The sequence below is a fragment of the Bos grunniens genome, chromosome 13 (genome assembly GCF_055505025.1).
Source record: "Bos grunniens cultivar Pamir isolate PY7600 chromosome 13, Bosgru_T2T1.0, whole genome shotgun sequence".
NCBI lineage: Eukaryota > Metazoa > Chordata > Mammalia > Artiodactyla > Bovidae > Bos > Bos grunniens.
In genome coordinates, this window is record NC_141177.1 from 68,058,822 (window position 1) to 68,081,250 (window position 22,429).

Below are 22,429 nucleotides of genomic sequence, written 5' to 3' on the forward strand. Positions count from 1 at the left end.
CTACATTTTTAAGGATGCCGACTTCTGATTTATCCAATCTTAAATATCTTCGCTGATAGAATGATTGCTTTAACGGGACCAGGGTGATGGATTGAAAGTGTGTTGATAGCCACAGTTTCACAGAGAAGGTTAGTAGGTGGGTGGAGGCTCCCAGGTGCCACCCAGAACTTGTTTCTGGAGTCGCAGAAGGGGTCTCCCAGGAAGTGATGATGGTCTCAGTGCTGCCTTAGTGCCCCGGATGAGATCTCACGTGGCCAGGGCTGTAAGATGAATGGGGCTCATTAACTGCATTGCGCAAGCAGCAGCCGGTGGCCTTTGTGGAGTTTTTCTTCTTCCGTGGTCTGTAGAATTGAGGAATTGCCACAGGTAAACACAGGGGAAAATGGATTTCTGTCCTGCTCCCTGGTCTCTCCTAGCATCTAGTCTGATTTTCCCTTTGAACTCTCGCCAGCCCGGTGGCTGTTTCCTCTCTCCCCCTCTTTTTTCCCTTTCTTAAACCTCTTGACCCCTAAGAATACTTGAGAAAACCTGGCACAAGCAAGCACATATAAGGAAAACTAGCAGGAGAGGTTCGTTTGCAAACTTGTCTTTGGAACCTCAGGCCAGATTGAATAGCAAGTGTATGTAACAGACAAATAAAAGCAAGCTTGGCAAATGATAACTCTAACCACAGTCAAGAGATCAAAATGCTTTTTGTGGTGATGACATTCACCAGGTGGAGAGGGGAGGAGGGGAATTTCCCCTTGCCGATGAATGGATGAAGTAGCATCCCTCAGATTGTAAGGTGGACCCCTCCAAATCCTCTGCATTCTTTTAAAAGAATTATTTGTTTTCCTCATTAGATTTTAGTGCAAATCAACACCTTTCACATCCTCTTCAGAAGAATGAAAATCTTTCTAGGGATGGCCATGCCCACGTGACTTTAATTTTTGGCCATCCTAGGTCTCCAGGCTTTATTTTTTCTGATCTTTGCCCCCGTCTCCAGCTTTCTCAACCTTCTCCCGACTTGTCCCCATGCTCTTTGGTACTTTTTTTTTTTTCCTTTCTCTCATGTGCAAAGCTAACTTCCTAGGAAAAAGCTGCCGGATATCTGAGCTCTGGAGATAACTCATAAACAACAACTCAGCTTCCCCAACCTAAACATCAAGATGTTTGAACGTATCAGAACAAGACGTTGTTTGAAAAAAAAAAAAAAAAATGACTGGAGGTGTTAGTGCAGAATGAATATGATCACACCACAAAAGAATGTTCTGAATCACTCCAAACCTGGCCTTAGGAAAAAAAGAGAGAAGGGGGGGAAAAAAGAAAAGAAAAAAAGGAAAGAAAACTAACAACAAAAACTTTCTTTTTAAAATAAATCATGATATCATGATAATCGGGCTCTTTTTAAAAGGTAAAGAAGAAATAGAGAGCAGTAAAGTCTCAGACCCCGTGGTTGTTTGGTTGATGACAAGAATGCATTTGACATTTTCTCGAGGTTTCTTCTGTCTGAGGTGGATTGCCTAGGAGGGCTAGACTTGCATTTTATATAGTTTTGTCCTCATTCATCTTTCGTAAGAAATCTCTAGAACTCTGAGTAATAATCGCTTTTAATTGTAGAGTTCCTTTGCTGTCACATGTGAAGCTGTCTTTTCTTTCTTACTCATCTCTTCTGGGTGGTTTTATGTTTTTAGTTCCATAGAATTCATATGCTCCAGAGAGACACTGGGGGCCCATTCAGGATATATATGCATATATTTTTAGCGCTTAGATGTATTTGACTTCTGAGTATCTAGAACTTCTTTTTTTCTTTCCTGTATTTCCCTGTCTCTCCTTCCCGGCTCTGTCTCTCCAGTTTGCAGTTTCTGCTTTGCACTGAAGACCACTCCACCCCTTGGTAGATGCATATCTAACACCAAATAAACTCAGGCTATGCCGGAAATAGGAGAAGGGAAGACCCATAGAAATTTTTATTCCTAGTGGTGGAGGATTTTCATAAATCTCTAGCTTGCTTTATCAATACACTTTGTCTTCTGCTAGTGAACCAAACAGTGTGACTTTCAGAGCTTCCGTATAAATTCACTGAAAGTCTGAGCTTGCTTAGGTTCATGATACCGTCAAGATACTATAAAGGGCTATACCACGAGGCTCGTTACTCGGAACTCTTAATTTTGTTGGCTGATGTTTTGTGCTTGAACCATCCCTTTCCAGTTGTTGGGCTGAGAAATCCAGTGCTTGAGTAGGTATTAGTCTGTTATATCCAAGTATTTCTTTTAAAGTGTAGAAAACCAGTCCAGGATGATAATCATCGGATGGTAATGTAATTGTCAAAATCCTTAAGCATCAATTTCATAACTTCATTTTCTTCCCAAAAGTGTACAAGAACACCAGTTAAGTCTTAAACGATCATGTTTCATAAAGGCGGGTGGACAGAGGCTTGTGGAATGAGAGACAGCACTTTTGGACTGGGGTGAATTATTTTCCAAATGGACTACTCAAAAGTAGAACCTTCTCAGTTACGAGGGAGAAGGGCTGTGTTTCCTTTTTAGTTCCACAGAACACAGAAACTAAGAATTACTGGGGGGAAAAAAAAGGCAAAAAAAAAAGTGCCATAGCTCTGGTATTTAAACCTGTAGCAAAGGGGAGCATCTTTGGGACAATTTAGTAGCTTTGAAAGGAAAGGAATCACCCTGGTTCATTCAGAATTGCCTCCGGGTTTTCCATATCTGGCCACTTTGAGTGTTTGGCTCAAGTTCTTGCTGGATAAAATATTGATGGAAAATCTCACCCTGATCCCTGTCATTTTGTTCCATGCTCTCATAACCATGCCAGAATTTTCTTGATCACAGATAAAGAGCAGCTAAATTCTTTCTCTTTCTCTTGCCTTTGATAATGTTTTTGAGTCCAGGGACAGAAATAATTTTGCAGTTGAAAATTTATTTTTGTGTTACAGGGAGTAGTGAGGAGATGAGAGGGGTTACCAGGGACCCACCTTCATTTTCTTTCACAAGTTTTTGGGCTTAAGTTTATTTTTTTTCTGAGTATGGGTGCAGGGAATAGTCCCCTGATGCATTTAAGTACGTCAAAAAGTGAAAGAAAAATCTCCCTTTTAAAGGAAATGAAGGCTGTGACACAATCAAATAATGAAAATTCAGCTTGGGACTGACATCTGACCTGTGACCATTTGGCTCTGTGAAGAGCGTATAGGAAACTTTCCAGGGAGTCAGATGAATTGAAGGCAGAAGTGGGGCCCATGTTCCTGGTGGACTGCAGAAGTCCTTGTTCTTCTTAGTTTGTCTCATTAACTGAAAACCGCTTAAAGAGGATGAAGATGGCTGTTACCACGAGTTGGCCGAATCTGAAAGCCTGAGCCGTGCACATTTAGGATAGCTGCAGATGGGCTGGGTCTGGCTCACTTATGGTGTTCTGGTTTGGTGCTCTCTCTGTGGCCCGCCCCACGTGTGTCAGTCACATATGCACAGACATTCTCTCACACTGTCAGCACCCTGCTCTCCTTATCATCTAGCAGTTCTTTATTTGGGATCTAGAAGGCACTTCTGATGCTTGGGTTTCCTCTTCCTTGGCTGTTAGTCTCTTGTGATGACCAGTATTCTTGTTGAGAGCTGTTTTTCTGGGGAGTCACTCTTCGAAAGGACCTCCTGGAGGCCTGGTGAAGAAAGCCACAGAGAGCTTGGTACCCAAACATGTCTAGTTAATTCCAAAAATTATTGCAACCCATAAAAATGAAACATCTGGTAGACTTTGTAGGAGGTGGGGATAGCTTGTGATTTAGAGAGGTAGGGTCAGCTTTCTGATCCTCCCAAATTCTTCACCCCAGGGACAGCAGGCTACCTACTGACCACCGGCCCATGGTCTGATCTACTCCTAGGCCAGTGGGTCAGCTGTAATTTTCCTCTTGACACAGCTTTTGGGGATCTTTATTACTTTCATGTGGGCCACTTGCTAGTTTTGATTTCAGTGATAATTTTTTTCTTTTTTTAAGTTGGTCTCCGTGGTTCTGCAAACCCATTTAACATTTGTTTTGATTTTTATCCTCCCCTGTCTAACCCCTCCCCAGTCGGCAGCAAGAAGGGCAGGTACGTCCTGTGCAAACTGTCAAACCACAACTACGACTCTGTGGAGAAGAAATGCCAATGGAGACCCTGTCTGCAATGCCTGTGGGCTCTACTATAAGCTGCACAATGTAAGTGTCCGGGGGTCCCACCCCCCAGACAGTCTCCTTTGGTTAACGCACAGTGCATGGCATTCCCCTTCCCTGGTCCCCTTCTTGATTTAAAAAAAAAAAAAATTTTATTGGCATGTAGTTGATGTGCAATGTTGTGTTAGTTTCACATATTCAAAAAAGTGATTCAGTTATACGGATACATGTATCTGTTCTCTTTCAGTTTCTTTACCTATATGGGTTATTACAGAGTTGATTCATGGAGTCGCAAAGAGTCGGACACGACTGAGCGACTGAACTGAACTGAACTGAGTAGAGTTCCCTGTGCTCTACAGTAGGTCCTTGTTGATGATCCATTTGAATCACACAATGAGGAGCCTCAGAAAAATCATTGCAGGAGGATCCAGTGTGGGAAAGGACTGGGCACAGCGAAGCCTTGTCAAGACTGAAGGGTTTAAAATAGGTCGATCCAACCTCTTAGTTTGTATTGGAAACAGAATGCGTGGTGGACCTCGTCTGGGTTTTTAAGGGGGAAAAAAAAATCTTCCCCTTAGCAAACCAAAAAAAGTTGCCAGACATATTTTGATGTTTTCTTGCATTTTAAACTTTTTGCAAAAAAAAAAAAAAAAAGAAAGAGTGTGCCAGAGAGTGGAAGAGAAAGGTAAATAGGATTGTGATGCATGATGCAGGAGTTCAGGACGATTCAGTTACTGAGGGGTAGAGAGCTTGGCATAACCTGTGCTGTGAATTTTAAACGGATTCTCTGTATAAAAGATACGAGATGAAATGGCTGAGATATTTCATCTGCTGAGTTTGTCCTCCCCGGGAGAACTCCTGCAAGGCAGCCTGCGGAAGTTATCCTTTCCAGGGAAAAGAATGCCCTTTTCCTTATAGATCATATGAGCAGGATGATAATTGCCAGTCAGTTACGTGGATTTGGCCGTGTCAGTTTTGATCTTTCAATTTGGGGATCCTCCCATTTTGTAATATCTCTACCTTTAAAAAAAATTCAGCTATTTTTTTTTCTCCCTCGTACAACTCTGGCTGACCCTAATGACGCCTGATGTTTATGTTAATCCCAGAGAAAGAATTTGTTTTCTCCCTCTGTCTTTGTCTGTCTTTCCCTGTCTCTCTCATATCATCTCTATGGTTCCGTCTGGTTTTCCTGAAGTCTCTGGGCCAGTCTGACTGGCAGAGTCTGGGAGTGAACTGGGGACAGGCAGAGGGGTTTTCTCAGAGCCATCCTGGCAGTCAGCGAGTCTTACCCAGAGACACTTGTGAATTTAGGAGGAAGATTTGCTGGTTAGAGTTTTTGAATCTCAGGAGAACTTTCCAGGGTAACCTTAGCAATCTAGTCCTTTGGTACCTCTTGGGAATGAGTTGATTCCTGGGGACCCTGTAATACACCCACCTGCCAGCGTGTCATCTCTGCTTGATACTCAGGGCTTGGAGCTGATGGAATGAGGGTCTTTTTACAATCCATCATTTCTCTCTCTTGCATCCTTAGATTGTGGTCTGTGTACATTTATCAGTGATGAAACCCCAGGCCTGTTTTTGCTTTGCGGAATTTCCTTGCTCATTGCCATGGAGAGAAGCAGATTTGTGATTAGAATCTGGAAGGTTTGGGGCCATAGAGTTCTTGTGCTCACCCGATGGTAGTCAACAAAATGATTTTGGGGGTGTGATGTATGGTTTGCAAAGAACTTTCCTGTTGTTTGACAACATCTGAGCCTCAAAGAGTCCCGTGATGTAGACAGGGAAGAAATTATTCTGATTTTGTTTTACTTGAAAAAATGACGACTCAGAGAAACAAGGATGAGGCTGATGAATCAGAAGGGCCCATATGGATTTCTGATTAGCAACAGACCTTCCAGGGAGATCAGGAGCTCAGGACCATTGGGGACAAGGGAAGAGTGAGCCACTTCTTATTGTAGAATATACCAGAGATCTGTTGGGAGTAATGGATTGTGTGTGTGTATGTACTTCTTTCTGATTTCCATAGAAGTATAGGAATTATGAGAAATGAACCAGCTATAAATTTCTTTGACTGCTCAGCCACAGTGAGATGTGATCTCAGTTGTATCCGATTGAAAAGCCATTTATTTCTGAAAGATATGCTTTTCTCATTAAATCCAAGAGAAGTCAAGGGCCCTTCTTCACTGCTTACTCCCACTCTATTCTTTTTCTTTTTAAAGTATTTATTCATTTGTGTGGCTGTGTTGGGTCTTAGTTGCATCGTGGGAGATCTCTCATTGCGGCTCACAGGTTTAGTCGGTTAGTTCTCCAAACAGGGCTCAAACCTGTGTCCCCTGAATTTCAAGGTGGATTCTTAACCACTGGACTACCGTGGAAATGCCCTCACCCTGTCCTGGGCCCCAGTGTCTGGGAGATAGACGCGTGCTCATCCTCCAGAGTGGTTTTTCTGCCTTCTCTGGTTTAGTAAGAATTCACGGAAGGAGGCGGATTTGTTGTGTATTTAACAATAAGAGATACTAATCTATGAACATTCTCATCTTGTTGTGTTTTGTTCTGCCCATCGAGATACCAGGCATGCCCTAAGTTAGCTCCTGTCTCCTTATCTAGGTGTGTAGATAACTACCTATCTCAGTATCAGTGCTGGGACTAGTTATCTGGCTTTGTGTGGCTATCTGTGTAACTAGATATTATATTTAGATACCTGGCCCTGTATATCTAGATATCATCATGAAGAGCATGTGTCTAGGTGATATCTCGGGGGAGATTTGATGTGACAGTAGATTCCTATCACCTCTGTAGGCTGCATCTTTATCTTGATTATAACTTTGAGGAAGAAACCCTGAGATGTTCTCTGAGCAACAACCTTTCAGGTCCTCTGCCGTCACTCACTTGGCCTTCCTGTGCAAGGGGCAGAGCTGGGGTCAGCCCCACCCGGAGCAGGTCTGCACTCCTGTCCAGGTGACCAGCTCAGCCCCTAGAAGCTGTGAGTTTGCTGCTCCCAGAAGTGTTATCAGCAGCCTGGCCCTCTTGTCTTCTGGGTTCTCACTTCCTTCACTATCTCTTTCTAGCTTTTGGAGCAAACGGGCAGATCTTTGAGTCGTGAAATCTTCTCTTCCTCCACCCTTGAGGACCCTGGAGGAGGAAGTGGTTTCTGCTCCAAGGAGTCAGCAATGACTAAGACCTTACCCTCTTGAGTCCCTTTGCCCATTTCCCTGGAAATGGGACTGAATGTGTGGTTGGTTTGGTGTGTGGGGCAGGTAGCTGCTGTTGAGGTCAATCTGATTCTGACTCCTCGAGGGGAATGATCTTAGTTTGCTTTGTCAAGTTCCCCCACCCCCACCTTAAGCAAATGTGTATTCAAAACAAAACACATGGGGCTTATCAGGAAGAGAGTGATGCTATGCTGCCCTGAAGACAAGAGCAACGATCATGAGAGTAGGTGCTTGCCTTGGTCTTTTTCCTCAACTTCATGCTTGGTCTTTTTTTTTTTTTTTTTTCTAAATCTTTTGTTTACCCTGAAATTGTATTTGTTTTTTGTTTTTAGCCACTTGGAGTATGGAATGTTAGCTCCCTGCCCAGGGATCTAACTCTTACCCCCTGAATTGGAAGCTCAGAATCCTAACCACTGGACTGCCAGGGAAATCCTTCATGCCTAGGCTTTGCTTTTTAGGAGGAGAGTGCTTTCAGGCTAGCACAGGGCTTTGTACCCGCTAAGTGAATATTAAATTCTTGTGGACTGGTTGTTTCACTGCTCATCTAGTTAGAAGTGAGTCGTCAGGACCAGGCAGAAATTGCAACTTCATCATCACAGTTGCTATGGCGGGGACAAGAAGTTACATTTTTGCAAAGATGCGTTATGTTAAATTCCGGCCCCAGAATGTACAAATTTCAGGGGAAGATCTTTTTTTCCCCTGTGTTTAAAATGACTTAAAAAAAAATTTTATGTCTAATGGGAGGATAATTGCTTTACAGTGTTGTGTTGGTTTCTGCCATATAACGCCATGAATCAGGCATAAATATATGCGCATGTCCGCTCGCTCTTGAACCGCCCTCCCACCTTCTGTCCCAGCCCGGGGTGGCCACAGAGCACTGGCTTGAGCTCCTTGTGCTATGCAGCAGCTTCCCACTTGCTGTCTATTTAGGGGGAGATTTTACATCACCTCTTGTTTCAAAAGGCCGTTAGAAGAGAGGCAAGCAAAAATTACTTTGAAGCAGTCTGGGCTTCTCAAGACAGAGAGACAAAACCCTTAAGATCGATTGCCTAGTGGTGCCAAAGTTCTAAGTCAGATTTTAGACCAGTAGACCAGATATATTTCCCTCTTGAAAATCCCTCCCTTGCCTCTCTTCTCCTGAAATCGTGTAAGGTAATTCTAGGAAGAAGACAAGTTATTAGATTTTAGTGAAGCAGAGAAATACAGCCATCTTGGGTGGCTCAAGAGTATGGTCCTTGGGGACAGAAAGTTCCCTGAGACCAACTTTCCCCCCAGTGATTGGTGCAAATGAATAAAACGAATAAGCCCTGCTTGGAACATCTTACCTGGGGCCTCTTGGCTTTTGAAATTGATAGCAGCTGAGACCCCCCTCCCCGCCCCCCATCACAGAACCCTCACTTGCAGAACTCTGGGCTCTCTGGGAAGGAGTCAGGGGTTGTGGGGAGGAAGGGGCTCCCTGAAAGCAGATCCCTGATCTGGGGCGGTCAGAGGAACCTGTGCCTGGGTGTGGAAGTCTGCCCCCTCTCAGAGCCAGCCAAAAATAAGTAAAAAAAAAAATTGATCTCTGTTTAGATTAACAGACCCCTGACTATGAAGAAGGAAGGGATCCAGACCAGAAACCGAAAAATGTCTAGCAAATCCAAAAAGTGCAAAAAGGTGCACGACGCGCTGGAGGACTTCCCCAAGAGCAGCTCGTTCAACCCCGCCGCCCTCTCCAGACACATGTCTTCGCTTAGTCACATCTCGCCCTTCAGCCACTCCAGCCACATGCTGACCACGCCCACACCGATGCACCCGCCGTCCAGCCTCTCCTTCGGACCTCACCACCCTTCCAGTATGGTCACCGCCATGGGCTAGGGTCCCTGCTCGAGCACCGCTCACAGGGCTCCAGGCGAGAGTCCCTCCGGCCCCCCTTCTACATGCATTTTCGCAGGAGCAGTATCATGAAACCGAAACCCGATGGATCTGTGTGTTTTTGCAGGCATCAAGCAACCTGATGTTGTGGCCACTCGGACGACGCAGCCTACCGTGGTGTCTGTGTTCTCACTCCCCGAATCTGGATCCCATTTGTGAATAAGCCATTCAGACTCACATTCCCTATTGAACAGGGTCTCTCTAGTGCTGTGAAAAAAAAAAAAAAAAGTCACCAAACATTGCATATAACTTATATTGTAAGAAATACTGTGCATTGAAAGAAGAAGACTTGATTGCCTCTCGGTCGCTGTCAGGAAGGCATGGAGGACGCCATACCTTTGAAGGACGATGTGGGGAAAATAAAGAGTGGCGATTAAGAATAAACTAGGTCTGATATCCAAATGGACAAACTGCCAGTTTTGTTTCCTTTTCCTGGTTACAGTCGTTTGATGCATTAAAAGAAAAAAAAAAAAAAGGAAAAAAAAAAAGAAAAAATTTGTAGGCAAATCATTTGTTCAAAGCTGTGGGCCTCTGCATAGGAAATTCTACTACTCTGGGCAACGTGTTCCACTCTCAGGTTGCCCTGGAGGGTTCAACTAGACTTTCCTGGGCCTTCATGCTTTGTGAACATGTCCCTGTAATTGTTGTTTGTATGTATAATTCAAAGCACCAAAATAAGAAAAGTTGTAGATTTATTTCATCATATTATACAGACTGAATTGTTGTATAAATTTATTTCCTGCTAGTGTTAAGTACTGCTTTTTTTTTTTTTTTGGTTTTTTTGTTTCTATTTTAATATTTTCTTCTTCTCTCCATTTTTGGTTGAAAAAACTGGGTGACATTCAGTTGACCTAAGGTGGTTGTGCTCCACGGGGTTGATTTTTTTTTTTTTCCATTTTGTTTCTCGATGATATTTATTAAATAGCTTCTAAGGGTACAAGAGCATATGTCCTTTGTCACTTCTCCCGCAGCCTGTGCTATGAGGGTAGCAGTGTATGAGCTACCCGCGTGCATGTCGGCGGCTCAGGCCCGCCAGCCCTGGGTCCTGAGAGCAGCCTGGCTGAATGTTAGCGCCTACTGTGTTCTGTGTTAGTGATCACTGCCTTTCATGCAGTCTGTTGGAATAATAATATAAAGAAATAATAAAGTGAAAATATTTAAGAAACAACCAAATAACATCATATTAAGAGTGGTGGCCAAGCTCTTCTAGAATCTGGTAGCTCTAGCTAATTGAAGCAAAAGGAGTTTAAAAAAGATAACAGAGCCCACTTGTGTTCAGCTACACGCTGGGAGAGAATGCAAACCCCAGACAGGAACATCGATGTGTTTGGGAAACTGGGCATCTTGGGAGCTCGCGATGCAGCCCAGAGGAAGGCATCCCCGGGGCTGGAGGAAGTTCTGTGGTCCGCTCTTGAGTTGCTCTTCTCTCCTCCTGGTCTGGCCTTGAGGAGATTTTCTCGCCAGAGAAATGGGAGGATTTCCTTGTTGAGATTCTCAGGCGGGCAGGTTGCAGCTGAGATTCCTCATGGTTCTCTGCAAGATGGAGAGGAGCTGGGCTGGGTGTTGAAATTATGTCTGTTTTGCTTTTCTACTGTTGAATCACACCACAGTGAAGGGTGGATTGGAATGTTTGCGAAACATGAAATAACCGTTTTGTAACTTACGCTGTACAGTTTCCTTTGACTCTGTTGACAGAATGTGTAACCCTGGCACACATTTGAAGAATCTCTGTTAATTGCCTCTCTGCTTTCTTAGCAAATATTTCAAAGCTAAAGCTCAATGTTGAAATAAAGAAGTAGAGAATTACTGACACGCACGTGAGGATCTGCCTGGCTCCTAATTCGGACGTGGTTTCCCGTGACTCCTGAAGCACCCAAGGCCGTGGGCCGTGGCCGTTTGTTGCCATCGTAAACTTGGGAGCAGTTGTGGCTGGAGAGTTCCAGTGTCTCAGGGTTTGCCACTTTTTCCCTCCGTACAGATTTGAGCTGATGCCCTTTCACCTTAAGAACAGGGAGTTCAAATTCTTGACATTCTTGGGGGTGGGAGAAGGGCAGGCGAGAGTGGGGGGCACACATAGAAAATTCCCAAACTCAACAATCCAGTTACATTTTGTTTTAGGTGCTGCAGCCATAAAGGCACATTGGTTCCTCTTCCTTTTTCAGAGAAACATCATTTTATCATTCAATACCTGGATTTAACATTCTAAGATAGTTCTGGAAGATGATGCAGAAGATTTAAAAAAACTATATTCTCCAGTTTCTTGATCAGAATGTTATCATCTGTTTTCATAGTTTTTAATTATTTTGTTCTTTCTTTTCTTCACTTAAAAAAGACACACTAGAACAGTGACCCTGAGAGGGGGTTTCTTCTAGAAAAACAGAACAAGATTGTAGATCTAAAATCCTGCTCCAATATTCTTGAATAAACTGTGCCCCTGATTAATTTTCCATCTGTTTCTCCCTCTCTTTTGAAATGGTTGCGCTTAGCTCATCCATGGGAATATATGGGCACGTTTGGATTATTTCTTGAAAACATTTTCAGAGCCAACACAAGACAAAAAAGACAAACTGCGTAGTTATTGAAAGATTTTGCTATGTATGAACTCTTCAAACACTGGACGTTCATGATGTAATAAACATTTTGAATGGAAGTACTTCTTTCATTGATTCAGCAGATACCTATTGAAGATCTAGGTTGAAGTCCATTTAAGAGATAGTTAAAAAAAAAGCAGTGTAGGAAATAGAGAAACCAAGGTTCCAGTGTCTCAGCCTTATGACATTTACAGGTTATTCCCCTTTGAAACGAATGACGAGCTGTGTTGAGGTTCCTGGCTGGGCCTCGGTGTTGGTCGCCAGGCAGGTAGAAGGCATGACGCAGTGGGAACACCCAGAGTCTGCTTGCTGAGAGCAGTGTCTGTTTTCTAAACCTTTGAAATTAGAATTATTTTTAGTTTAAAAATATTTTTAAAGCTAACTCCTCATCAGGGGACGTCATTTTAGGATTTCTTAAGTCTAAAAACTGTTTGAAAGCAGCCAGTTTTCCCCAGGTAGAAAAGGACATCAGACCCAATTTCAGGAAAACACCTGTTCCTTAAACTGAAACTCAGAAACACCAGTGCCATCCATTCCCGGCTGTGACATCTTCCTCACAGTGGTGAAACTGTCCCGTTTACCTTCCAAAGATTTAGAAGCATCACAACTCCACATTCTCCTGCATTCCATCCTCTGTCCTCGACCCCGAATCCATCCCGAAGTCCTCGAACCTTTTTGTGATCCTTCACAGACAAGCAGGCATTACTAATACCCCTTCCATTTCCAAGCTGCGCAGAGATTAAAGTCTTTTTTTTTTTAATTAAAATTTTTAAAATCACAGAAAGGTGCAAAGAAAACGCCTGCGCGAGAGCATTTTATATTAGAGTTTTATCTGGAGAGCAGAAATGTTAACCAGGATCCAGAATAGCTGAGTAATAATACACCAACCCCTTCCTGCACTTTCAGATGAAATGAGCTTCTGAAAAACATTTTCATTTTCGCTTATTCCAGCTTACTCAACCGGTGTGAACACACCCTCAGATTGGGACTCGTCTGCTCTTCTTTGCAAAAACCCAGTAAAAGGAAAACCTCAGAATTCATAGAAATTCATTGATCGTTTGAGACGTGTGACCACCACAGTCTTAGGAGTCTGGGAACTTGGGTTTCATTTCTGGCTGTGCCGCTAACTATCAAGGTGACCTAAGGCTATTTGTTTGATTTCTTTGAAGCTGGGCTGTTTGTCTACATCATTAGAAGAGATGCTAAGACTCATATGAGAAGAAAAATGCCACGATTCCATTGGATTTTTAAAATATTTTGGAGAACATCCTTTACTAGGAAAGACATCCTCACACCCCCCAGTTAAAATCTTGAGCAGACTATCCTAAGAGCCTGCAGTGGTACTGGTTCATAGAAGTCCAATTGGGTTGGGAGTCATTCCACTCCCATCTGTCCTTACTACTATCTTGCAAAACACAAATTAACTTGTATTTTGTGACTGTCACCTTGGGACAGGAGTTAGTGTCCCAGCTTGCAGATTCCCGGCTCTTTCTGAAATGTGTCCTGGCCCCTCTTGAGCGGAATACACAGGACTTGCTTGTCCAGCTGATGTTGGCAGCATGGTTCAGATTTCAGCCAATCCATTGTGTAAAGAAATTCTGCCTGGATAGCTTACAGCCTATTCTAGGGAGATAGCCAGCGCCTAGCCTTTCTTTTTCCTTGTGCTCTCTCTCTCTCTCCATCTCTCTCTTTCTCTTTGGAGACGAGGATCAGCAAAGGAGATAGGTCAATATTCCCCCAAAGCTGCTCCTTTGGGGGTGCTCTGTCCAGCTTCTGCTTTCTCTGAGCGGTTCCCCCCTCACCCTTGGCCTTCTTTGCAGGGGATCCTGGTACATTAGCCACATTGTTTGGGGTGTGTTTTTACAGTCCCCTGTCATGTCTGTGCGCACAGTTTGGCGTGGGGATTTGGAGAGCGGCCCCCTCCCCCGGCCTCCCCCACCCCACCCCACCCCCTCGGTCTCAGGCTAAACAAAAGACATGCAGTATGAAGCATCGGGCTGAGCTGCTGGGGCCCAGCAACAGCCCGGAGGCCTGCACCCACCTGGAGGGAGCCGCAGGTTCTGAATGACACTGGGCTGAGCCGCTGGGGCCCAGCAACAGCCTGGAGGCCTGCACCCACCTGGAGGGAGCCGCAGGTTCTGAACGAAGCGGCCCTGTGCCCAGCCTTGTGCAGTTTAGGCACGTGGCGTGAAGACACACAGGGCCGCTGGCTCCTGGCCCCAGGTTCCAATACGGCGTTGTCCCGAAGGGGCCCCCACTGCAGAAAGATGGTGTCAACTCCATGCCAAACTACCAGGGTGTGTTCAGTCACTCAGTCGTGTCTGACTCTTTGTGACCCCATAGAGTGCAGACCGCCAGGCTCCTCTGTCCATGAGATTCTCCAGGCCAGAATACTAGAATGGGTGGCCATTTCCTTCTCCTGGCAATCTTCCTGACCCAGGGATTGAAACTGCATGTCCTGCATTGACAGGTGGGTTCTTTCCCTCTGAGTCAACAGGGAATCCCAAACTACCATCCCCTTTAAGAAATCAGCCAATTCGGCTTAACTTTTTTTTTTTGGAGGGGAGAGGCCAGTGTGCATAAGGAAATTCCAGAAAATTGAAGTGTTTTTTTTTTTCCCCTGACTGCAGAATTGACCAAACTTGTAAAATACCCCTCAAATTTTTTGAATTAATTAAAAAAAATTTTCCCCCATTTTTTTTTTTTTTTTAAAGCAGAAGACACAGGATTTGGGATGCTGCTGTGTGAATGGGCCATGTGTGGTCTGGTCTTTTTAAGTTTTTTTTTTTTTGGCATAGACCAATTTGAGATAGCATATTGAAAAGCAGAGACATTACTTTGCCAACAAAGGTCCATCTAGTCAAGGCTATGGTTTTCCCAGTGGTCATATATGGATATGAGAGTTGGACTGTGAAGAAAGCTGAGCACCGAAGAATTGATGCTTTTCAACTGTGGTGTTGGAGAAGACTCTTGAGAGTCCCTTGGACTGCAGGGAGATCCAACCAGTCCATTCTGAAGGAGATCAGCCCTGGGATTTCTTTGGAAGGAATGATGCTAAAGCTGAAACTCCAGTACTTTGGCCACCTCATGCAAAGAGTTGACTCATTGGAAAAGACTGTGATGCTGGGAGGGATTGGGGGCAGGAGGAGAAGGGGACGACAGAGGATGAGATGGCTGGATGGCATCACTGACTGGATGGATGTGAGTCTGAGTCAACTCTGGGAGTTGGTGATGGACAGGGAGGCCTGGAGTGCTGCAATTCATGGGATCGCCAAGAGTCGGACACAACTGAGCGACTGAACTGAACTGAAATGAACTGAATTTTAAAGTCTGTTTTGAATTTGTTAGAATATTGCTTGTGTTTTATGTTTTGGTTTTTTGACCTTGAGGCATGTAGGATCTTAGCTCCCAGACCAGGAATAGAACATGAGCCTCCTGCATTGGAAGGCTAAGTCTTAACCCCTGGATTGTTCGGGAAGTCTGTGATCTGGTCATTTGAATAGTTGGTCAGGAACCGATGTTGGAATCCAATGGACTGGGAGATGGGGCTGGATGGGGAGGCGGCTTGGGTAGAACCTATGCTTTCTGAGGGTCATTACAACTCTATCTCATAAATTGGGAGGGGTTGTTGAGTAAAATCCACCTGGTTAATGCAGCCACTCCCTCCTCCCTGGAGGGCCCAGAGCAGACCTGTCTTCTATGAACTTGAGAGCTGAGTGCACGAAGCCCTCTGCCCTTCTCCTGGAACATTTCAGGGCTTCCTGGTGGCCTGGTGGCCTCAAGCTCAGTCTCTTCCAGAGAATTCCTCATATCCCAGCTGTCAACCCATGACGTTCACACTTCTAAAGACCCCAGGATCGCTGACAGTGGCCTGGAAACACGGGGGCCTTCTAGAAGGACAGGGGACAGGTCACTGGTCCCATCTGGCCCTTGTGGCTCATGTAGACTGGATGATAAGAGGACTGAGAGTGAGAGCGTGGCCTGGAGGCTGCTGTACTGTACACGTGGGCTCTCCAGCAACGCTTCAGTTCAGTTCAGTTCAGTCGCTCAGTCGTGTCCGACTCTTGGCGATCCCATGAATTGCAGCACGCCAGGCCTCCCTGTCCATCACCAACTCCCAGAGTTGACTCAGACTCACATCCATCCAGTCAGTGATGTCATCCAGCCATCTCATCCTCTGTCGTCCCCTTCTCCTCCTGCCCCCAATCCCTCCCAGCATCACAGTCTTTTCCAATGAGTCAACTCTTTGCATGAGGTGGCCAAAGTACTGGAGTTTCAGCTTTAGCATCATTCCTTCCAAAGAAATCCCAGGGCTGATCTCCTTCAGAATGGACTGGTTGGATCTCCTTGCGGTCCAAGGGACCCTCAAGAGTCTTCTCCAACACCACAGTTCAAAAGCATCAATTCTTCGGTGCTCAGCCTTCTTCACAGTCCAACTCTCACATCCATACATGACCACTGGAAAAACCACAGCCTTGACTAGACGGACCTTTGTTGGCAAAGTAATGTCTCTGCTTTTCAATATGCTATCTAGTTTGGTCATAACTTTTTACCACCAAACTGCAGAGGGAAGATAGACCAACTGTGAGTGAAGTCAACCCTCCTCTTAAGAGCTTTGCAGCCTCTTTGGGGAGCTGAGATGTGCCTGAGAACCATTACACTGGTTCACTGGCAGAACAGGTTCAAAGGCTCAATTCTCTGCCTGTAACCAGGAGAAGAGAGGACTTCGCATCTTAATTGGATCAGGGAGCCTGCAGCTGCCTCTCGGGCTCCTGCCCTGTGATGGGTGGTGGCCTGAAGGCCTGGAACTGGAAGCTTAATTCCCTGCATCCCTGATTCCATCCGAGGACTGATGATGCTGATTATTCTGATTATGAATCCAGATGGATTATCCAGTCTGAGGATCAATCAGGCCCTTTCTGCAACATTTATTTAGAGATTGAAGAGCCAGCTTATTTCTCAGCCCGCCCACTGGAAAATGGGGAGGAGAAATGAAAACACCTCTGCCAGTCTGCCTGACTCGTCACCAGTAGCTCTGATGAAGGTACCAGTTTTCAGCCCCAGGTGAGGGCTGGGGATTAGGTATCTGCTTTCTGTTACCACAGATAGAAGAGCTGGCAGGATGTTCACCCTCAGAGCCAGCTGGCTGGACTGAGGTGAAAGGAGAGGAGGAAAGAAAGAGGCATGTATCAATCCACTTTTTCCATCTCTGAGGTCTTCGGAGGTACACGGTTGGCCCTGTTTCCTCGCCGTCATGATCTGGGAAACTGAAGATGGACATATCTGAGTTACCCAAAGACGCAGAGAAACCTGTCCACAAGGGCCAGTCCTGGGCTGCGGGGTGCTGGTGTGTCTGCTGTCAGCCTTGACAGTAAATGACAGAAAAGTCCACACTCTTAACTCTCAACACGTCAGGGAAATGCTGCTTTGATTTGCTTACTGCTGAGAAAACAATGTTTGATATCTAGACAAAAATACCCCTGTTGAAAGATGTCACTTTGATTTCACATCCTTTAAAAAAAAAAATCTACTTACGTATTTGGCTGCCCTGGATCTTAGTTGCAGCACTGGGAATATTTGCTATGCCATGTAGGGTCTCTTAGTTGCTCCCAGGGGGATCTAGTTCTCTGACCAGGGATCAAACCCGGGGCCCCTGCACTGGGAGCATGGAGTCTTATCCACTGGGCCACCAAGGAAGTCCCTTCACTTCACATCTTAAACAAAAAGTCCCATTCCTGTCCAGGAACGTCTTAGCCTCATGCTCTGCTCCCATCAGCCACTGAATTTAATGTCGGTAACATGTGACAAGAGGGAGTCCCGGTTTGATCCTTGGAATCTCCATGGAGTCTCACAGGAGACAGACAGCTGGAGTTCAGTGAGAAAAGATGCTCACTGTGGGCCCAAGTTTGCAAATCAATACAATGTGTTGGCTTGCTCGGAACTTCCCCATTTTGTTAAGGATTACGTTTCTACATGGTTTGCAGACTAGATGTTAATCAGTGGCTGTTGGCCAGAGAGGGCCAACCCCACCAGCAAATAAATGCATTTAAGATGTTGAGAGTGACCGTTGAGGAATATGTGCGTGGAGACCCGGAGAATATGAAACCAGTTAAGAACTCAAAGGTCATTTTGTTCAGGGCAAAATTCTTGTGCATGGTGCTGACAGTTTGCCCTCTGGGTGTTTTCAGAGCTTAAAGGATCAAACTCGTCCACATGAAATATGGAATGTCTAATACAGAAGCCTCGTGCACGCCTTCAGCCCAACCTTTTGGCCCTGTAATTAACATGGCTTCAGCTTCCTGGTGGGTACCGGCCTGCCTACAGCTCTGCGTAGGTATGGCCTTGCGGAACTCATGGGCTGGTGCCTCCAGAGGAGGTTTAAAGAAGGCTCAGTTCCTACAGCAGCATGGCAAACTCCACCGTCTACAGCTTCCTTTGGGCTACAGGCAGGGGAGGGCCTCTTTTTCCACATCTGAGATCAGTTCCCAGAGACCAGGAGTCCCACCCAGGAGGGTCTGAGAATGGCACCGTCAGATGGACCTGCGAGCTAAGAGAGAGATCTGCTTAAAACTTAAACCAAGCACAAGGTCCCCATGGGAATTCTAGGTTCCAGGGATCACAGAATATTTGGGGGCAAAGGGGCTTTTTGATGTCTTTCACCACCTCAGGGCTATCTGTCGAATAATCCTATCAGCTAAGGCATGAAGTTGCCACCTCATCTGGAAAGGTAGCAATCATTTTAGCGCATAAGGAAATCGCCATCAATAAACCAATGGTATATTCTTCCGTACTTCTATATTTGGGGGCCGCCCTAAGTGTTGAGCACTTACTGTATGCTTGATATATGTGCATTTGTGTGTTAAGTTGCTTCAGTCCCGTGCAACTCTTTGTGACCCCGTGGACTACAGCCCGCCAGGCTCCTCTGTCCTTGAGATTCTCCAGGCAAGAATACTGGAGTGGGTTGTTGTGCCCTCCTCCAGGGGATCTTCCTGACCCAGGGATTGAACCTTCGACTCTTACATTTACCTGCACTGGCAGGCGTGATCTTTACCCCCAGTGCCACCTGGGAAGACTGCTTGACATATGCCTCTCGCTTAATTATCCCAATGACCCTAGGCTGCAGGCTTACTCTTTATCATCCCCAGTTTACAAAGGAGGACAGAGCTCAGAGATGCTAAATAGGTCAGGAACACTCAGCTTGCCAGACTCTAGAGCTATTGCTGCTCTAGAGTCCCTGCTTCTCTGAGAGCCTCTCCTCCTCAACCGAAACCAGGAGCTGAAGAAAGGGTGCTGTGCTCCCATGTCCTCAGGCTTCGGGACTGTGGGGGAAGCATTTTCCACTTTTTTGTTTCTCTGGTGGCTCAGCCGGTAAAGAATCTGCCTGCAATGCAGAAGACTAGACCCCTGGGCCAGGAAGCTTCCCCTGGAGAAGGGAATGGCAACCCTCTCGAGTATTCTTGCCTGGAAAATCCTATGGACAGATGAGCCTGGTGGGTACAGTCCATGGGGTCACAAAGAGTTGGACATGACTGAGTGACTTTCACTTCATTTTCCATTGGTTCTTTAGGCTGAGTGATTCCTCTTACAGTTTTTCCCTTAAAAGGCAGTCTAACCATTTACCCTCTCTGCCTAGAGGTTGAGTTACTTGCCCAACATCTCACAGTGGACAAAGGTCAAAATCCAGGTGAAAACTCACAGGTGTGCACAGGGCCGGTGTCCCCCGGGGAATGTTCTGAACAGAGGTAGGTTCTGTTTAAATCCGGTTGCTTGTGGTCACTGGGGGTTTTGGCAGGAGCCCAGCATAATCTCAGCATGGAAGGTCTGGTTTTGAAATTGGTTTCAGAAGAGGAAAACTCAAATGGGAAAAGATACATGTACCCCAGTGTTTGTAGCAGCATACTACCAATAGTCAAGATATGGAAACAACCCAAGTGTCCATTGACAGATGAATGGATGAAGAAGATGAGGGATATATAAATATACAACAGAAAACTGCTCAGCCATAAAAAATGAAATAAAGCCATTTGCAGCAATGGGATGGATCTAGAGATGATCACACCAAGTTAAGTCAGACAAAGACAAATATTATATGGTGTCATTTATATGTAGAATCTAAGACAGTGAGCTTATTTACAAAATAGAAATGGACTTACATAGAAAACAAACTTATGATTACCAAAGGGGAAACAGGAGATGGGGGATAAGTTAGGAGTATGGGATGAACAGATGAATACTGCTATATATAAAACAGATAAGCAAAAAGACTTTCACTCTATAGTGTAGGGAGCTATGGGGCTTCCCCAGTGGCTCAGAGGTAAAGAACCTGTCTGCAATGCAGGAGACCTGGGTTCGACCCTGGGTGGGGAAGATCCCCTGGAGGAAGGCATGGCATCCATTCCAGTATTCTTGCCTGGAGAATCCCATAGACAGAGGAGCCTGGCAGGCTGCAGTCTCTGGGGTCACAAAGAGTCCGACAAGACTGAAGCAACTGAGCATGTGTGCACACATGCGCAGGGACCTATATTCAATACCTTGTCCTAACATAAAATGGAAAAGAATCTGAAAAAGAACATCAGTTCAGTTCAGTTCAGTTCAGTCGCTCAGTCGTGTCCGACTCTTGGCGACCCCATGAATCGCAGCACGCCAGCCCTCCCTGTCCATCACCAACTCCTGGAGTTCACTCAGATTCACGTCCATTGAGTCAGTGATGCCATCCAGCCATCTCATCCTCTGTTGTCCCCTTCTCCTCCTGCCCCCAATCCCTCCCAGCATCAGAGTCTTTTCCAATGAGTCAACTCTTCACGGAAAAAGAACATACCTATATCTATATCTGAATCACATTGCTATACACCTGAAACTAACACAATATTGTCAATCAACTATACTTCTATTTAAAAAAACTCCCCTTCAGTGACCGAAAAAGGATGTGATTTCCCATTGGACGACCTGCAAAGCATGGTCACTGCCTTCAAAATTGCTGGCTTGCCCACAGACTGAATAGCGGGGTTTCAGTCCTACTTGGAGACCTGCCGCTCTTAATTATGTCTTGGAGGTAAAATGTAACCCAACTAATCACAAAACACTCAGTCCAATAAAATAATCCACTTTTTATAATGGAGAAATTAACCAGTGTTGAGCAGCAGGGCTTAAGGAAACTGCCATAAAATATAATTATGATAGTAATAATATGAAGAGTGGTACACGGAACATAACCTCCTGCCTTTCATCCCAGATCTGAGGGTGACTGGCTAATGTTAATTAATACGACTTGCCCAGTCAGGACCATGTGTGGGTCTAAGAAATAAAGCAGGACTTCTTGTTTGTTTGTTTGCGTTTATAAGTGGCACACTTTGGCTTGGCTAAAATGAAGATGGAAATGCAACATAGGAACCTCTGTCTGAGGACCTGAGAACCTTTTAAAGTCTTGTATTGAAGCTTCTAGGACTGGGATCCCATACTCCCTGAAATCGTCGTCTTTTGTCACTGTATTCCTGTGACATTTGGGTCCTGAGGGGGATTGGAAGAGGATGGATTTAACATGGTTCCGGCTCCCTTTGGGGTTTTAACAGAATTATTTGAATGATACCTATCAGGGAATGGCAGAACAAACAGAAGCATTCATGACAGACCCAAACTAGATAAAGCCCAAATGACTGGCCTTTCAGAGGTGTCCTTTTCCAAAAGCAGTGATTGAACAATGAAAGAACCTGCTGTCCCAAGGCAATGATAGGCATATGGAGGCTGCCAGTGGCCAGAAACTGGCCAAAAAAGTCGAATTTCTAAATGCCTGTCTGTCTGACACATCCTTTAACATTTTTTATTTATTTATTATTTAAAAATTAAAAAAAACAAAACATTTTATTGGAATTTGGCTTGTCTGAAACACCTTGAAAAAATCCCTAGAATGTTGAGGATTGGTGGAGCCATAGTAAGTACAATTCAGGTTTTTGTTTGTACATTTCTCTGTCAGTGTTGTAAAAGGGTAAGAACTAACATCATCAGGATGAAAAGAAATGAATATCTGCCCAAGGACTGGTTTGGATCCTTCAACTTCTCTTTTCTACCTCTTGGAACCATTTGGTTTATGACGGAAAGGGATGAAAAATGTCCAGAATTTTTGTTAGCGTCTCAGCCTTGGTTGTAACTTTCACTTGTTACGTAAGCCCAGACAAGGGGCTTACTTTCCTTGTGCTAGTTTCTTCATTTTAAGACCATGGAATATCATGGTAATTACAGCTTATGAGTCCTTAGGTGAAGGGTGTATCAGTGGGAAAGCATTGGCAGCTCTGTCTTGGCCTATTTTGTTTTTCCCAAGGTTGTTAGTTTGGCCAAGGATGAGGTCAAGCTGTTGGATAATACTGAAAAGTACTAGAGTGCTGTGTGACGCTATGCTTTAACCCAACGTATAAAATACTCTTGGCATCAGGAGTATGATACTGGCAGTGTGGATACTGGCCTGGACGTCAGCCCTGAATGTATTCAGGAGGAGCCTCAGAAAAATAAGTGAATTAAAGTCAACATGATCAAGATGTTGGCCTCCAATTATAGGATCAGGTTCAAGTCGTGCAAAAGTA

The 22,429-nt window shown here is 44.9% G+C and overlaps 1 protein-coding gene across 6 annotated transcripts in view; it reads left to right on the forward strand.

Annotated features, from left to right (window-relative positions):
* The window catches only part of GATA3 (GATA binding protein 3), a 30,016-nt gene extending 18,936 nt beyond the window's left edge, over nucleotides 1-11,080 (forward strand). For all 6 annotated transcript variants that reach the window (XM_086334844.1, XM_086334840.1, XM_086334841.1 and 3 more), the window contains 2 exons: nucleotides 4,058-4,183; nucleotides 8,923-11,080. In XM_086334844.1, coding sequence (XP_086190970.1) covers nucleotides 4,058-4,183; nucleotides 8,923-9,207 — 411 coding nt within the window. In that variant the 3' untranslated portion in view covers nucleotides 9,208-11,080. The remainder of the gene's footprint in view (nucleotides 1-4,057; nucleotides 4,184-8,922) is intronic.
* The last annotated feature ends 11,349 nt before the right edge of the window (nucleotides 11,081-22,429 follow it).